The sequence below is a fragment of the Daphnia pulex genome, chromosome 5 (assembly GCF_021134715.1).
Source record: "Daphnia pulex isolate KAP4 chromosome 5, ASM2113471v1".
NCBI lineage: Eukaryota > Metazoa > Arthropoda > Branchiopoda > Diplostraca > Daphniidae > Daphnia > Daphnia pulex.
Window position 1 is genome coordinate 5,285,208 of NC_060021.1, and position 17,368 is coordinate 5,302,575.

The window sequence follows — 17,368 nt, forward strand, 5'->3', positions numbered from 1 at the left end:
AGAAAGAGAGAGAGAGAGAGAAAATAAAAAAAAGGGAAAAAGCACTTGGAAAGAAGATGAAGATGAAAGTGAGTGAGAGAGGAGAATATGGAAAAGAGGAGGAGCCGGAGGAGGGAGTGTCGGTTGGTCGGAAGCAGGAGCTCTCGCAGCTAGGAATCCGTCCGGCGGTTCTCTCTCTGTCTGATGCGAAGTTTCCGTTCAAACTTCCGAGGCAAGTGGTCCCAGATAGATAGAAATAGACAACGATCCCGGGCCGCCGCCATCCGCACCAACCAGCAGCAGCAGCTCCTTGTCGATTCACTTGGCTGCTCAGTGCAAAGTGTACGTATATCTTACAAGAAGTGCTAGACGGGCTACTATATACGGACAACCCTTTATCAACTCCTTTATATTCTTTGGGTGGAATTTTTGTTTCACACCTCCGCTTCCTCCGCTCTTTTATTTGCCTCCTCTTTCCTTCGCCGTTTCCTTCGTTGACTTGATCAATTCGAAAAATTAGTGCCGGGTCCATTAAGTGAATCTCCCAGCCCAACGTCTTTTTTTTCCACCATTCGAGTGAAGCCGTCACGCACGCGTGTACGCCGTGTTGCAAATCGGAAACTCGGTCTGTGCGTGAAAGTTACGTGTCTTTTGAGTCGCCAATTTCCCGAGGGCTTCAAAAATTCTCCGAGTCAATTGCCCGTCACTGCGGTGAGGAGATTTGCGAGAAAAAAAATCGGCCATTAGCAGCAGCCACAGCAGAGAGAGAGGCTCTCTCTCAACGCTGTTCTTCCGGCCATCCGATCCGGAATCTCTGGTGAAGAGAGATCCGGTCAGGAGGAAACGGAAAGTGCCGTGGTGGACGGACGGACGGACGGACGTTTGATATTGACCCATCCTCTAGTGCCATCCCCCACTCTCTCCCGCAATTTCATTGCCGTTGCATTTTAATCCGCCCTCCCGTCAGGTATAGTCTTTTATAAATCCTCGTATTATATTGTCAGTTGGTTTGCTTCTTACGTAAGTGAACTCGTTCGTTCATCCTTTTTCACCTGGCGTGACGTGTACCGAAACGGACGACGACTCATCTCCACTTGGGTTGAATTTTTGTTTGCCCCCCGTCGGTTGAATGGGAGGGGGGAGCCGGGAGTTTTTAGAGTCTGATAAGTGAACGTTTTTGAAAAGTGAGTTGGCATATGAGAGAAACAGAGTTTAGCTGGGGGGTGGGTGGGTGGTGGATGGTGGATAAAGAGGACTGGAAGAGGAGGTTGAACGCGAACGACGTTTGTCAATTTCGGTCGCTTCCTGTCCCAAATGACAAGTTCCGGTGCTCCGCACGGAAGCGCGTCAACCTTGATCAAGCGCCCGCCCGCACATGCATTCGCTCTTTCTCTCTCTCTCTCTCCCTCTAAAGCCTTTTTCATATTGCGTTCACAATTTCTGTGTTGTTGAATGTTTGTTTTTTTCTTCCCTTTTCTTTCATGCAAGTACCAAGTCAAGTCACTTTGACGAGGTTAATTGCGTTTCTATTTTTGCCTTAACTCGATTGCTGACGTTTTTCTTTCTCTCGGAAAAATGGCAGTTGCGTAGTCTCTGTAAAGAGGAGAAATGGATTTCAGCAGTAGCGGAGGTGCCGGAGGTGCCAGTTCGGGCGGAGGCAGCAAGAATTACAACGTGACGACGAGTCTTCATCACCACCACCATCAGCAGATTCACCACAGTGGCAGCAGCAACCACAATAACTCGTCCGGCGTAGCGTCTCATCTCAACTCTGCCCACCATGCCGCGTCGCATCAGCACCATTCCGGCGGAGGGAACATCAGTCCTCCGCAGTCGCATCATCAGCTCGGCCATCAACTGGCCGCCCAGGGATCGACCGCCGCTTCCACCGCCGCCGCCACTACCGTCGTCAAATCGGAAGAAACGGTCACCGCCACCAACAACAATAACAACAACAACAACATGGCGACGTCCTCGACGACTTCCGCCTCGCAACAACAGCAACAACAAACAGCGGCCCAGCAACTGGCAACGGCCGGTTTTGGTGTCAGCGCAGCCGGTGTCAACCTCTCGGTCAATATCGGCGTTAACATCACTGGAGTCACACCGGAATCCGCAGCCGCTCCTTGGGCCACCGCCGCCGCCGCCTACACATCCAGGTAAGAAAAACAACGCATTAATGACTTAACAACACTCAAGTTGAACCGATTTCAATCGTTGAACGATTTTAGATTCCCGACGTTCGCCAACCCGACGACTTTGGAACAATTGAAGCAAAGCATCGAGCAACAGGCGCAACAACATCATCAACGAAATGGCGGAGTCAAGAATTTTCTGGGTGGATCGGGTCCTGGTGGCCATCACCATCTGTCCGGACACTCTTCAGCTACTCTCGGCTCATCCGTGTCTTCGGGGTCCATGGTCGGATCGTCCGGACATCATCACCACCACCATCAGACATCGGGGACGCTGGTTGGGGGTCCGTCGCATCACCATCACTCTGTCCATCATCACCACCATCATCAAAACTACCACGCCGGAGTAGCTGTCACGACCTCGACGGGCGGACATCACCACAATCCGGCCAGCACGGCCACGTCTCATTTCGCTGCCGGGTTCGCAGCGGCCGCGGTGGCCGCCGCCGCCGTCGGTTCGTTGCAGCAACACGAATCCGCCAACTCTGCTGGATCCGGATCTCAGCAGAATGGCCTCCATCTCTCGACGACGAGTTCTTCCAAAATCGCCAGCTCATCCGCCCTGGTCGTTGCCTCGAGCAACGCTGAAAAACGCAACAATCAAAGTATGTCGCCGAAGTCGAGAAAACGATTCAATTGATTTCGAATCATAAGTTTCCTTATTTTTTTCAGGGAATAAGTCGGAGCAGTTGCAGCAACAACAACAGCAACAACAGCAGCAGCAGCAATCGAGTCCTTCGCATCAGTCGAGAACATCGCCCGATTTCGGTGAGTGATGAATGGACATTTGTTTTTATCCTCCCGAGTTTGTTTGGGCTTAGCTTTCAGCACGCAACATCCTGCTGATTCATTCCAATCTATACTGCAGCCAGCAAGACCTACTAAATTAAAGCTGTTTGGCCGAAAAGGGATATACGTGTATTCTGTCCAGTGAGTCTCGTGCGTTGGTGGAGTGAATGGATCTCTCCGATCCGGATAGGCAATGATGGGTGGGCGGAAGTGGTGGCTGATGGATATACACACCACCATCTATCTTGATGGGATGTCGAGGAGTAGTAGGACAACAACAAGCGTCGAGCAGCGGTGACATGACGGTGTGTCACTGTTATACTAGTTCTCAGCGGAATAACTTCAGAGAAAAGACGCCTGCGGGTGGGGGGAGGCGACTAGGTTATTTCCATCAAAGTGGCATTGGTTTTAGTTAGTGTCTATCTCGTAATGAAATCGTGATCGGGACGATTGCAGCCGCGCCAGGTTTCCTGTCGTCTTCTCAGTTCTCAAAAAAAGAAAAAAACATATTTGATTGTGCGACTTTGACGCTATTTATGTTTTTCTTTTCCCAACCCCCGTGCACGGTCACGTGACCTGCCTGTCTTGATGGATTGCGCCGTTGCGCGCCCTCTTTTCTTGTCCAAATTTTATTTCGTCTGCTGAAAAGGACCTTGCCAGTTATTTTATTCGGGCGTCGGGATGTTGTTGTAATAGCAAAAATGATGATTGAGGGGGCGCGTACGGTTCGTGTTTGTTACACCATAGAATGGGGGAGGGGGTGCGAGTCTATCGCGCAAAGTCATCCGAGCAAATCGAGTCGAGCGCGTGCGTCGTCGTTTTTCGAATGAATAGAAAAAGGGAAAATAAAAAGAAATAAAAAATGCGCATCCATTCTTCTTGTTTTTCTTCACTTTCCCACCCCTTGTATATACGCCGACGCCCTTTGCCCTCGTTCAAACGAGCAGCAGCACCCCCCTCGTCAATTGTCCCGAAACTGACGTGCAGCGTTTTGTTTCCATTTTGAAACGCGATTTGAATTTCCCCGCTTGACAGTTCACACTGATTAGCAACCCGCTTGTTGGTTTATTACAACATGATCCTTCTACTGATGGAACATGTCGTTGGGTTAGACAAGTTTGACTTTCCGTGTCCGAATTCGTTTTTTGACATTAGGTAACACTTAAGTGTTATCTGCATCGCAGGTTAACAAGTCTGTTTGGTTTATTTCTTTATTTTGTTTACCACAGAATTACGAAAATTGTTACTGATTAGGCAATTAGAGACAACGTGATTTAATATCAGCGATTACGAGTCTGCTTATGAGTGATGGACTTGCAAGTAGCGTACCACACACGAAGCCCATAAATCACGCAACAACAATAACACACACAAAAAAAAATGGTCGAGATGAAGAGGGTTGGACCGATGAGGCTGACTGGAGAGCTAGTGTCACGCATTGTTGGCTCTATTTGTGATATGCAAGTCTTAATCGTCACCAGTGTTATAATAGTTAATAGCTGTACCTACACTAGTTGTTGTGCGCTCTTGTAATAGAAAAGCTTTGGCTGGCCATTTATTTCCCTATTTTCCCACCCATCTCCTCCTCCTCCCCCCGACACCAAATCAAAAGAATAAAAAAGGCAAGAAGAATGGGGGGTGTGTTTGATGTGGGAAAGTTTGGATTAGGCCGGCCGTTCAGCCCAGTAGCTACTGTGCACTCGACAAGGGGAGAAAATAAAATAAAAAAAGGGAAGTCACGAGGACAATATCAGCAAAGGAACATCATCATATAGAGGAGCCATGAACCGTGAAAAATGGCGCTCTTCACGAATCCCCTTTTCAGTTCACGGAGTCACTCTCCCATGTCCTTATCACACACACACTCCCTCCCATCTCTCTCTCTCTCTCTCTCTCTCTCTCTCTCTCCTCAATTTATGCAATCTTCCGCTAGATGAACTCGTGTATCTTTCTCACTTGGGGAGGGGCGATTCTAAGTCAATTTTTATCCATCCATCCGTCCTTGGTGACATCTTCATTTCATCGTTAACCCAGTCGCTAATAGTTTTTTTTTTCGAATATAGTCAATACTGAAAAAAACACGGGACGTTGGTTCGAGTGACAATGACCATCGAGTAGAAAAGAAGGGATGCAGTCGGAAGATTCCTTTACATCTTTATTTCTTAAGATATAATGTGCAGATGATTCTCTTTTGGCTTCTAATGTAGCATGGATCTAGTCTCCCCCTATAGTAGTCTCCCTTGTAGTAGTGGCTGCTATTCACCGATCCGTTCAAGCGATGGCAGTCAGGTCGATTGAACTCTTGTAATATATTAAGGATCACGTGCCCCTGTCTATAAAAGGCAAGTCCTTTTTTCAAAAAAAAGGTCACTGTACGATTTACCCTTAAGAAGACTCTTTGGACGCATAAAACATTAGTACCTACCACTGGATCTGCGTCGCTGCCATTGCTGACATGTTCCATCTATGGTCGAAAAAGAGAGAGAGCGTAGTCGGGCGCATTTTAACGACTTGGTGCGCGCATATTGTTCACGTCACTTGCGTCGGCCGCCCGCCCGTCCTGACGAGCGTATTGTTCCTCCCCACTTAGACGGGGGGGACCCGTTTTCTTTTCTCTGGGTGCCATCCGCAAAAGGACAGCGCGCTATACTCTCCCCCGTACATCAGCAGTAGGTAGTATAGGGTGGCGGTTCGTGGGAACTCCTCCTCGATAGAATAATACAATATATGATATACATTTAATGTAGCACGCGCGCTTAGCCATTATTCCAGAAAGTGACTTGCGACTTTTGGTACGCAGCGCCGGACCGCCCGCTGCGTCTGTTTGTGGACGACATTTAGACACCGCCGTATATCTATACCCCGTTTTATTTTGATGGTGGTGGTGGTGGTAACTTTGTTTTGGGATTTTTCACCATTTCTTCCATTCGATGAAATTCCATTTTGTAAAAATCGTAGAGGTTTTTATAGACTGGTAACAATATGAGGAACGGACAATTGAAATAATGCACGCGTGATTGTCGTCAGGCAATGATTTCTTGACACGACACACGGACATATTCTCAGATTGTTTCCAAGAGAAAGAAAGAAAGAAAAAAGTTTCCGCAAGTCAACAAAGTCGTCATCGGGGAGGAAGGAAAAAGAAGAAACCGCGCGCGGGCAATACGAGCCAATAGATAAGTGGATGTGTGGCCTAGCGTCGCGACGCTCTCTAACCGCCCACGGCGATTGGTCGTCGACAGCTCCTCCCAGCCCAGGGGCGGCAGTGGAGTGGGCGGAGTCGGAGGAACGCGCCTGAGCAGAGTGAGGCACGAGCAGGAGCGACAATGGTCCAAAGTATCAATGTGGCTGGCTGCTGGTTGCTGGCCGCGTCCGCGTGGTGTCAAGGGACGACGGAAACGTGTCATCGTCGTTTCATCCCCTTCCTGTGATGTTCACGTCCCGTCGATAGATTCAGATCCGAGATGAGAGCGTGAAGTTCACTTCCTGGACACCACCCGCGCGCCCATATACCACCACCACCGCCAGTTCCGTTTTCGGCTATTTTTTTTCCCGGCCACTCCCGTCATCTTTTCTTTATTTACTTTTTCATTCCATTTTTTTCTCCTTTTTTTTCGTGGCCGAGATTCATTCGCCATCTCGTGACGTGACTTTCTTTGGCTTGGGAATTGATTCGAAAGTTTCGCCGAAAAATCGCCTTCAGTTTAAGTCAAGTGTCGAGTGTTCGTTGCGTAGAATTCCGTTCCGAGTTATTTCGCCCATCTTGTCATTTGTTTGCGATCGAGCGACGGATCCGATTAATAGCGAAGCGATTTGTTTTGAAATGCTGGACGTGAAACCGTACATCGGCAGCGAAGATCACGTTGGCAGGCCGGCACCCATTACCAATTTCCCCATGTTACTCACTAGTGGTATTGTTTTGTCATTTCAACGTCTCCTTTTGTTTCCTTTGCTCTGCTAACCAAATCATTTCTTTCATCTGACTCAACAGAATCCACTTACAAGTCGGCCTGGACTTCTCCCACCGCTTCACAGGCGTCCGGTAAGTTCATTCTCAATTTCGTCCTATTTTATTAGTTTACCAATTGAGAAACTTGGTCCAAGTCTACGCCTGCTGATAATTGATTCCGTTTAGCGCCAGCTCTGTTTTGTCCGAGAGGCGTTAGAGATTTTACAAAGTAGTTGGCATTTCGACTTAACTTTTGACCTAACAAGTTGGGAGGGCAACGTGAAATGGGTGTCGTAACTTCAAAGATGAGAGAAGGCGAAAGGCTTTTGCTGATTGAGGGACGACAATGAAATTGACTTGAATCCCCCCTTGTGTGTATTTCGTAGATGAAGACACTTAAGGTTGGATGCCTCTGGGCAGCGCAGGCACAAAGGGACCGCCGCTTTACATATGATGACGTCCAGCATCGGTGTCGTGGTGTCGGTCGGATCGTGGGTGGCTGGGCAGTGTACCACACCAGCATATTGGCAGAGGCGACACGAGGACCCGTAGAGAGAGAGAGAGGTTGATTCGAATCAAGGGAGCGTCCGCCAGTTTGAAGTGAACGAGGGCGCAATCAAGTAAAAGAGAGAGAGAGGGTCCGCACCCTTCTCACTCGTCACTCGTCCACGACAGTCCCTCTCGTTCGTCTTCGTCCACGGGAGCAAATATTTGTTTTAACCTGAGGCCCTGTGCCAAGCTGCAAAGCATATAGACTGCAGTAGAGAGAGAGAGATATGTGGACAGACAAACGGATTGCCCGTCTGCTATAAAACTCTGAGCTGTCACTCTCTCACCCGACCTACTCTGATATTCGACTGATTTTTTTTTCTCGTATTTTTATTAACTGAATCAGTTTTCCTTGGTAGGGCGAGAGTATAGAGGCTTCAGAGACGTACACGATGATAAATAATGGCGCTAGATTGATGATGACGACTCCCGTTGGAGAGATCAGTTTCACGCTGAAAGATGAGGCAGATCGATCGACACTTGTAACAAATCTGTCGTGCAACTTTTTTTCTTCTTTTTTTATATTGGTTAACTCTATCTGTCGGCTTTTGCTTCTGCATTTTTCTATCTGTTACCGTCGGCAATCGAATTCCGAATAAATTCCGGGAATAGTCAAAAAGATTGAAAATGCAATTGTGAATAATCGCCTGCAGAGGAATAAACTTATGAATTGAGTTCCGTCCGTGCTGCATCCTTCCTTCTATTTATGTGCAAGCCTAGCAGCAGCGTACCGTATTTTTTCTATGCACCAATAATAAAATCAACGAATCTGCCCGAAAAAAAGTCAATCGGCATCGCCACGGGGAAGCGCGGCCATCGCTGAAGGGGGCGACGGCGGACTTTTTTTCTTTTTTTTTCGAGATTGAGTAACAACAACAACAACACAGCGCAATCTTATCCTCGGCGTAGAGAAAGAGAGAAAAGTTGCTCTGCAGTCAGTGATGTGACATATGGATATTTATATAGCAATTGATTTGCTGTTGGCGATGGCGCTGAGCTTTTATTTGTTTATTTATTTATCTCGGTTCTCCCTTCTTTTTCTCGCCCCCCGTTATCATCATTCTTCTTTTCTTTTTCGATAAAAACAGAGATTGGAGTTTTCCCATTTCTGACCGAGTTAACATACCAAAAATTGATTTTTCGGGGGGTGGATGAGGCGAAACACGGCAGCGTGTAGCTATTTCGTTGAAGCCAAATGGAGTTGGCAACATATGGGGCCAACCAATTCTGTTGCGTCGCGGGTCCCGCCATGGCGAATAAACAGGAGCGCAGTAGGTGGGAGAAGGGGAGTGAGTTGTCGTCCCCTAATAAATGATTCCGAATGATTTGAGCCAGCACGACCCGATCGAATCGAATTTCACGCTCTCTCTGATTCAGTTACTGCGTTTATAGCCCGACATATTTTCCCCCGCTGCCGTCGTCCATGGACGGAATGGAATATAAATTGGCCTAAACGGTTTTCAATCGCGATTGAAGGACCAGTTAGTTGGCGAGTTATCGACTTTGTTACTAACGTCAAGTGTCTCTCTGTGTGTGTTTTTGACAAATCTGAACAGGTTATGGATCTCACAATACTTCGTCGTCGACTGCGCTCACGGTGGCCAAGACGACGACCAGCACGTCCACCGACAGCCAACACCTGCGTCAATCAGGTAAAAACCCCCCAAAATATCCGCAACTTTTGTCTTTTTTTTCTTTGGCTTCTTCTATTTCTATTTCGGATCCGTGTTTTTCCTTGTGACGATGCGTGGAAATTCTTTGCTCGGCGCAATATTGGCTGCTGCTGGGCCAACCAACCAACCAAACCCCCCTCGTCTTTCTAGTCCGTCCGATTTGTTTGCTTATTTGCTGTTCCTGCTTCCTCGTCCCTCATCTAATATCTAGACGGACTTAGCGTACTAGTACGGTAGCTCTCCCCCCTCGTTGTCACCCAGTCACGACGGCGACAAACATACAAACACAATTGGGGCATTGGAACACCCGGACCCGTTTCCCGATTGTCCCTTTTTATTTTTTCTTCTTTCCTCTTGTTATGGGGAAACGAAGAATTCGGACATTCAAAACGTTCGATGGTTGGATGAATAACCGAACGAACGAAACGAGAAAAGTTTGGGTTCGAATAGTCAGCGGGTGGTTTGAACTGACACAACTGTGGGGCTATAACGGGCGGATTGAAATTAGCGCTAATCATGGGGGCGATTAGATAGTAAAGGAGGGTGTCCCACCTTTTTCCCCCCTCATTACTTTGTGTTGGCTGTCTCCCGGTTTTTATGTTGCATCACATCGATCCGAAAAAGAGATGAGAAAATGTCGAAAGAACGAGAGACTCTATATCGAAATATTAGAAGGAAGAAAAGAAGATGATGAGAAGAGATCAAAGAAAAGAAGAAAGTCTAATGGAGACGATATGCTGGACTTTGTTGATTGGCTAATTACGAAATCCCCTCCCGCGTCTTCTGTGAGTGGGAGCAACACGCCGAAATTCCACGTCGAGTATAAATCACGACCCCAAACATCAACCGAAATGCTTTTCAATTTCGGGGAGGGATAGTATAATAAACCCTCGACGTTATCTCTGTCTCACTTGGGCGATTGAACCCCAGAGAGGGGGGTCGCGACATGTAATCACACCCTCCTTTTCTCGTCGCTTATTGCCCACCGACCGACGGGCGTCGTCGTCCTTAGTTGTCGCAAATCGAGCGGCAGCAATGAGGGCCAGCAAAATGGGCAAAGCCCGTCTATGATGTACAGTCTGAGCAGTTGAGGGCTTTTGATTGCAAAAAGGGTGGCGCTAATGAGGCGAGATGAGGAATAGAAAGACGACGGGCAAAGGGACCCGTCGCATCTCATCCGAAATGGAGGAGAATCAGTCGTTCTATCTTCTAACATTGATGGCTCATCAACTACTTTCCCTCCGTCATCATGTCCCCGTTCTTTTACTTCAGCCATTTCGGGGTTTCCCTGAACGAAGGTGCGATATTAACCTTTCCATCGCCCACGTATTCTTCTCCAGATGGAAATCACCGGCCAGATACAACATCGAATCATCATCTCTTGTTTCCTTCCTTTTCCAATTGATTCGGCTCTTTTTATAGCCCTTGCATTACCAATATTTACATACTCTTAACTATAACTACCTATTCTTTTATGACAGATCCCTATCAAATGTTTGGCGCCACCAGCAGCCGGTTGGCCAGCTCAGGTATGAATTTTGAGTGATTTGTCGATTGGAAACAAGTTAAAGTTAAAGTCAAAACAATTGTGATGGATAGGTTCGGGACAGATCCAGCTGTGGCAGTTCCTACTTGAGCTGCTGTCCGACTCGTCGAACGCGGCCTGCATCACCTGGGAGGGCACCAACGGCGAGTTCAAACTGACCGATCCCGACGAAGTGGCCAGACGTTGGGGCGAACGCAAATCCAAACCCAACATGAACTACGACAAACTCAGCCGGGCTCTACGGTATACACATCCCCCCTGTTATCAATCTCACCATGTACACACATCGGCTATACTAGATAGATAGGCTCGCACTAATATACAACTGTCATCCATCATATTCAGTCCCCCTCTTTTTTTCGCTTAAAAGGGGGGGGGGGGAAGAGAAACGGGGTAATCCTCATTGGGTATGCAAAGAATAACACACAAAAAATATTCCATGGCAGAGATGATCCTAATCTTCGCTCACATTTTATGAAGACATCTTTCATGGTGTATGATTATCTATACACGTATAAGAATTGATGTAAAAAAGGCGAGAGGGGAGGACTAGTCCAACACTGTAGGAATCGATAGATGAAATACAAGCCCATGACAATAGGACCGAATCAGCTTCGTCGACAGAAAGGTCAACACGGAGTGCGCCGGCTGGATTGAAGGGCACAAGGGGGGGGGGATGATCGAGGAGACACGCGTTAGAGAAGCAATAAAGAATCACAACATCATCCAACTCGATAAATAGAAAAAAAGGCCTACATGATCTCTCCATCTATCTGCACACGAGGGGTTATGCGGAGTAGGAGAGAAAAATATTCTTCTTCTTCTGTAACGCATTATAATTCGAATCATATTCCACGCGTCGCCCTTTTTATATGTGCATCGAAAATATGGCCGGATCCTGTTTTGAAAGGGGCGCGACAACCGTTGGGTCTCCGTTCCATAATTATCGAGAAACGGTTATTTGACATTCTTTTGATGTTTTAATCGTTGCAAGACTTTTTCGGTTCAAACAAGCGCAGACGAAACGAATCGTCGTTCGCTCCCTTAACAAACCCAACGCGCTTCATTATGCCGTCGTCGATCGAGGCCTATTAAAAAAAGAGCCTCTTAATGGCAGGGAGGAGGGAGTATACATCTCTCATTCTTTCTCTCCTGGATCGCTGGGCACTATCAGAATCAGATAATTCGACTAATTGGCAGTCTTCTTTTATCAGAGTTCCATTCATTTTTTAAGTGTGGACTGTGGATCGACAGAAGTAAAATAAATTTGATTGTTTTCTTTTGCAGTTATTATTACGACAAGAACATCATGAGCAAAGTGCACGGCAAACGCTACGCCTACAAGTTTGATTTCCAAGGGCTGGCGGCGGCAACTCAGCCGACGCCCACCGATCCGGCCTATAAATACCAATCGGACTTGTTCATGACGTCCTATCACGCCGCCGGATCCAAGTTCAATCTGGTCGGCGCTCACTCGGCCATGAGCTCATCTCCAGGTAAGAAAATTCATTCGAGCCAACTCGTACGTGGAATTCGAACTGATTTTTTTTTTTTGACTTTGCTGTGATTTTTGCAGACGTGTGTTTCAATGTTGGCGCCATCTTCCCACCACCGTCGCCCTACTGGTCAACCAACCCCGGTGGCAATCTCAGCGCAGCAAACCTCTACTCCAATATGCCCATGAGCGCTGGCCACGCCCTGCAGCACCACCATCATCACCACCCAAGTCACGTCACTTCCCACCTCGGATCCTATCCGCACTACGCTTGAAACAAAGTTCTGAAAATCCACCGACAAAATAGGAGAAACGAACGACTTTATATTTTAAAACAACTGTAAAACAGAAAACCCCCGTACCGGTATTGTAATTTCTACTATACAGCAGTCAAAGTATTATATACCCTTTTAAAAATACCAAAATTTGTTTCCCCGCTTGCCATCAGCTTTGATGTAACACTTTTCTGGTGCTGAATGTCGGATGAGGACATCCATTTGTGTGGGTACTGCGCAGACGATTTAATTTGGAGATAAACCTCCTCATTATTATCTGCAACTTCATGTTATTGGATGCCCGTGTGTATGTGTGTGTACATAGCAAATGGCAACGGTCATTTTGGATGTGAATTCGACGTACACTGTAACTTACGTATAGGCCTAAACACCACACCGTCTTGTGGCGGCCGACTGTTTGTATTTTTCATTCGATTCACCCCCCAAGTTTTCTCCCTTTGCTGTTCCAGTTTGTTCAACCGGGTGTACATAGTTGATTCCCTTAATTCCACAGTCGATTCCTCCATGGTTTTTAATCCCATTTTTCGATCTCTGAACGCAAAGTCATCGTGAATCAACCAGAAGAGTACCACAATGCAGTTTCTTAGCAGAGAACAACACCAGCCATCAAAGACTTTCTGAATCTAAATCTTCTAAATGATTGTCCTGAATTTTAAATAACTAGTCGTAAAATGTTAATTATGGGGGAAAAAATGGAATATCTATTTAGGCCTATACACATACACAGTGTGTTCTATTTTCTGATCGATGAAGATTCAAGGTTCACCGTACTCGGTTTCTAATCCTCTTTTGTTGAACCCGATTGTTTGTGTACACATCCGCTTGATTTATTCCTCAACCGTGCGTATGTATTTAGAGGGACCAGGAAGCTCGTTCCGATTTCCCCCAAATCGGTTCTCTCAGTATCTCTCTCTCTCTCTCTCTCGGTACTCTATTATATACTCTTATACACTTCGATCTCATTATTGTATAATCTAGTCCTGTTTAGTCACGTCGAAATCTTATTTAACCGTTCTTGTCTCTAACCAATTGAACAGTTTCAGTTGTTCCCTTGCCTCCCCGCCGCCCACTTTTCTGCGTGTCTAGTCATATTTTTGTAGTAGACTATATCGGTAATGCTGTTTTCATCATCTTTCACCACCCCGTTTGATTTCGTTCGGTTTACAAACTCTCGTTTTTCTCATTAATTATTATGTAATCAAGGCGATTTATTATATTACACACAAGACAAGATCAAAACAATTTGAAAATAGTTTGTTTTCCACGTCCATTCGTCGCACACGGAAATGTGGAAGAAAAAGAGGCGTGACATCACTCCGCCCATTTGACGTCTTGGTTTTGATGGCCCCATGAAACCCGCAAGAATCTCGGGACGGTCGATTATGCACCGGCCGAAAGGGGGGACAGTGGCCGAAGGAGGATCGAATGAAATCGGAGCTGTTACTTTATCCCAGGCCTGTCGTTCTGGACTGTCGGCGGTAACATGATCTGACTCGGTCCATGTCACATATAAACAGTTGTAAAGTTGATGTCCCGTGCAAAGGAACACAAGTCGTTGACGAGAAGTTAACAGTGAGGACTCCCTCAAAGGCACCAGATCTTTATTTTGGGCATTTTTTTTCTTTCTATCTTCCCCTTTTAGATTCATGGCGATTCGGGTTGTTCGTTCCTTCTCGTTGAATTTATATACTACACCGCCCCGCCCTCGTGATCGTCTTCTTCCTCCCCCTTTTGACATCAAAGTCTCTTGTACACCATAGAGGCAGGCACACTCCCCCTCTTCTTTCTCCGCGTGACCCTACCCCGCCTCCCTCTACTCTTCTATCTTTTTTTCTTTCTATTTACAGTCGACTGCCACCGAACGTTAACATATGCCTGCAACTTAATGGCCTGTTAACATTGTGACTGTAGTCATAGGCGTTACACCGCCCTCCATGATGGGCTCAATCTTTTCTAGCTCTTTTTTTTTCCATTGCTATTACGTCTATAAAGAAAATTGTGGAACTTATTTTTAAAATGAAGGGGAAAATGTACCAGTTGGCACCCCGTTTGCGTGTGCCATCGATTGTTCTCGGCTAAAGGCTTCTTTTGCACTTGCAGCGATTTTGGGAAAAAGTACACTCAATACAGAACAAGAATAAGGGATTTTCTGGTGATGTAGCTACGTCTGGGCGCAAGACGTTCAATAATAAAGGCTTGTTGGCTTCTTTCTAAGGAACTCGATCGATACTCTTCAATTGATTAGACCTTTCGGGGGGCTTTACTCTTCTTTTCTTCCACATTTTGAAAGCTTCAGATTTTCCCTCTACTTCATGTTCTATCGATTGTCCAAAAGATGGCGTTACTTTACGGTCGATGTGTAGTGAAGCTAGATGAATGATAGATGGCGTAGCAGTAGCATCAACAAATCTAAAAAGTTTCTTTCGTTTGAGTGAACGAAAAGCCACTCTCGGAAGTTGTACAAAAGCATGGCATCTCCTTCACCAAAATCACCGGGTCAGCTCTCGGATAAAAGCAAAAAATATGATCGCCAGTTGAGGTAAAATACATTATTTAAATTTTTTGAAAACAAAATTTTTTCCTGATTTTTTTTTTTACAAAATTTTCATAGGCTTTGGGGAGATCATGGGCAGGCTGCATTGGAGAGTGCCAGTGTCTGTCTTATTAACGCAACTGCAACGGGAACAGAAATTTTGAAGTCTCTAGTCTTGCCTGGAATCGGTTCTTTCACTATTGTCGACGGTGCGTTGGTTTCTGGGGAGGATGCTGGGAATAAGTAAAAAATTGAATTACAGATATCTCATGTCTGTTGGCAGTAATGTCTTTTTTGTTTCACCCAGTTTCTTCCTTGATCACAACAGAATCGGGAAGCCTCGGGCACATGTGGCAACCCAGTTGCTGATGGAACTAAATGCAGATGTGAAAGGGGACTACATAGAAGAAACATGTGATCAACTTTTGTCAAATAATCCAGATTTTTTTTGTACATTCTCAGTTGTCATAGCCACTGGCCTTACTGAAAAGTAAGTGAATCATGTAATCAGGTTTATGACAAAGCTAAAAGTTTCTTTCTCATGTTTTACAGGTCATTGCATTCTCTGTCAACCAATTTGTGGCAGAACAATGTCCCCCTGGTAGTTTGTGTATCCTATGGATTTATTGGATCTATCCGGCTTCAAGTCAGTGAACATTGCATCATCGAATCACATCCAGATAACTTGCTGGAGGACCTCCGGCTTGATAAACCATTTGATGGATTGAAAGAGTTCATGGAGACCATCAAGCTAGCTGAAATGGATCACAAGCAGTTCAGTCATACACCATATTTAATGCTGTTGTACAAAGCCTTAGAAATATGGAAGGAAAAGCACAATAGTAATATGCCATCCAATTACAAAGAAAAACAAATCCTCAAGGATATCATAAGCAAAGGTTTGATGACTTTTTTGTTTTGTTTCTAAATTGTTCATTAGTTAAATACTAGTCCAATACAGAATTAGGATGCGGTATCGTCAAAGAAGAGGACTCTAACACTGGCGGCGAGGAAAACGTCGCCGAGGCCATTAAAGCGGTTAACACAGCTCTAAATAAGACCCAAATTCCATCCAGTGTACAAAAGATCCTGAATGACGACCAGTGCATTCATCTAAAAGAGAAAAACCCCTTCTGGATTGTGGCACGTGGAGTTAAAGAATTTGTGGAAAAGGAAGGAAACGGAGCACTACCCCTGCGTGGCTCTCTCCCCGACATGACTTCCGATTCTCAACGCTACATCGCTCTCCAGAATGTGTAAGTAGTCAGTTTACAATCAAGATGGAAAATAACTGCTCATGACGTTGGCACTTGGCACTTTACAATGCCCATAGATATCGTGAGCAAGCAGCTAAAGATGCCGAACACGTGTGGCGCCACGTACAACTCATACTGAAGGAGCGAGGCTGGTCTAGTGAATCGGTGATGGAAAATGACGTCAAGTTGTTTTGTAAGCATTCGTCTGAACTACGAATGATACGAGGCACTTCACTGGCGGCCGAATTGGATGGCAAGCAACTCCCGGGAGATGTCGACATCAGTAAGTGATATATCGGATTCCCTTCCTGAATTAAAGAAAAAACTACTTGTTGTCTAACTTCCAGATCAGCAGTTGGAAGAACCAGATAGCCCCTGGCTGCACTACCTTCTTTTAAGAGCTGTTAATAAATTCCACACGGAAAATGGATCACATCCCGGTTACTATGACGACAATGTTGAGACCGATATAGCTAAATTGAAGGTAAAGAAACATGTGATGGACTCGATGACAATAGACAATATTGATCCTAATTTGAAAATCTGTCGCAATGACAGGGTTGCTTCTCTCGTCTTCTTAACGATCTTGGTTGCCAAGGCGGTAGTCTTTCAAAGGATGACAATCTTCACGAGATGTGTCGCTACGGTGCAGCCGAGTTGCACGCCGTTGCAGCATTTATTGGTGAGCAATCCTCCATTCCAATTTCTGTCCATGCGAACAATCGCATTATTTGATGCCCCAGGGGTTTCATGTTTCTGTAACGATAAAAATGTGCTTCACTCGTGTTTTGATTTGGTTTGTTGCATCATTTGCTTTAATAATTTGTTCCTCCGTAAATACAGGTGGATGTGCCGCCCAAGAAGTTATCAAACTCATCACCAAGCAGTACGTCCCGTTGGATAACACTTTTATTTTCAACTCGGTTACGACTACCACGGCAACGCTGCGCTTATAAATATCCAAAAACAGAAAAACCCTTTCCTTCCTCCCACAGAAAAACCGAAATAAAGAAACAAGAAAAGAAAATGTACGATTTTTTCGCTCTCCTCTACAAATTATCAATAAATGGATGTATGATTCTTCAATAACCGAACTTCAATAACCGCC

General features: G+C 45.8%; 2 protein-coding genes across 2 annotated transcripts; both read left to right on the forward strand.

Moving 5' to 3' along the window:
• The first annotated feature begins 1,564 nt into the window (after positions 1–1,564).
• Positions 1,565–13,713, forward strand: LOC124195013 (DNA-binding protein D-ETS-3-like). Its single transcript, XM_046589470.1, has 9 exons — positions 1,565–2,138; positions 2,211–2,779; positions 2,847–2,942; positions 6,955–7,005; positions 9,018–9,113; positions 10,616–10,663; positions 10,734–10,923; positions 11,968–12,176; positions 12,257–13,713. The coding sequence occupies exons 1-9, from the start codon at positions 1,588–1,590 to the stop codon at positions 12,448–12,450; spliced, it is 2,004 nt and encodes a 667-aa protein (XP_046445426.1). The 5' UTR covers positions 1,565–1,587; the 3' UTR covers positions 12,451–13,713.
• Positions 13,714–14,853: 1,140 nt separating this feature from the next.
• Positions 14,854–17,346, forward strand: LOC124195015 (NEDD8-activating enzyme E1 regulatory subunit-like). The gene is made up of 9 exons (XM_046589472.1): positions 14,854–15,010; positions 15,083–15,247; positions 15,312–15,494; positions 15,557–15,903; positions 15,966–16,260; positions 16,338–16,543; positions 16,608–16,744; positions 16,819–16,942; positions 17,104–17,346. Exons 1-9 carry the CDS (start codon positions 14,940–14,942, stop codon positions 17,214–17,216), a joined length of 1,641 nt encoding a protein of 546 aa, XP_046445428.1. The 5' UTR covers positions 14,854–14,939; the 3' UTR covers positions 17,217–17,346.
• Positions 17,347–17,368: the final 22 nt, after the last annotated feature.

Coding starts and splice junctions, on each gene's coding strand:
- LOC124195013 (XM_046589470.1), top strand. CDS start 1,588: ATGGATTTCAGCAGTAGCGGAGGTGCCGGAGGTGCCAGTTCGGGCGGA. Junction 9,114..10,615: donor CCAACACCTGCGTCAATCAG/GTAAAAACCCCC, acceptor CTTTTATGACAG/ATCCCTATCAAATGTTTGGC. Junction 10,924..11,967: donor AAACTCAGCCGGGCTCTACG/GTATACACATCC, acceptor TTTCTTTTGCAG/TTATTATTACGACAAGAACA.
- LOC124195015 (XM_046589472.1), top strand. CDS start 14,940: ATGGCATCTCCTTCACCAAAATCACCGGGTCAGCTCTCGGATAAAAGC. Junction 15,495..15,556: donor GCCACTGGCCTTACTGAAAA/GTAAGTGAATCA, acceptor CATGTTTTACAG/GTCATTGCATTCTCTGTCAA. Junction 16,943..17,103: donor CGCCGTTGCAGCATTTATTG/GTGAGCAATCCT, acceptor CCGTAAATACAG/GTGGATGTGCCGCCCAAGAA.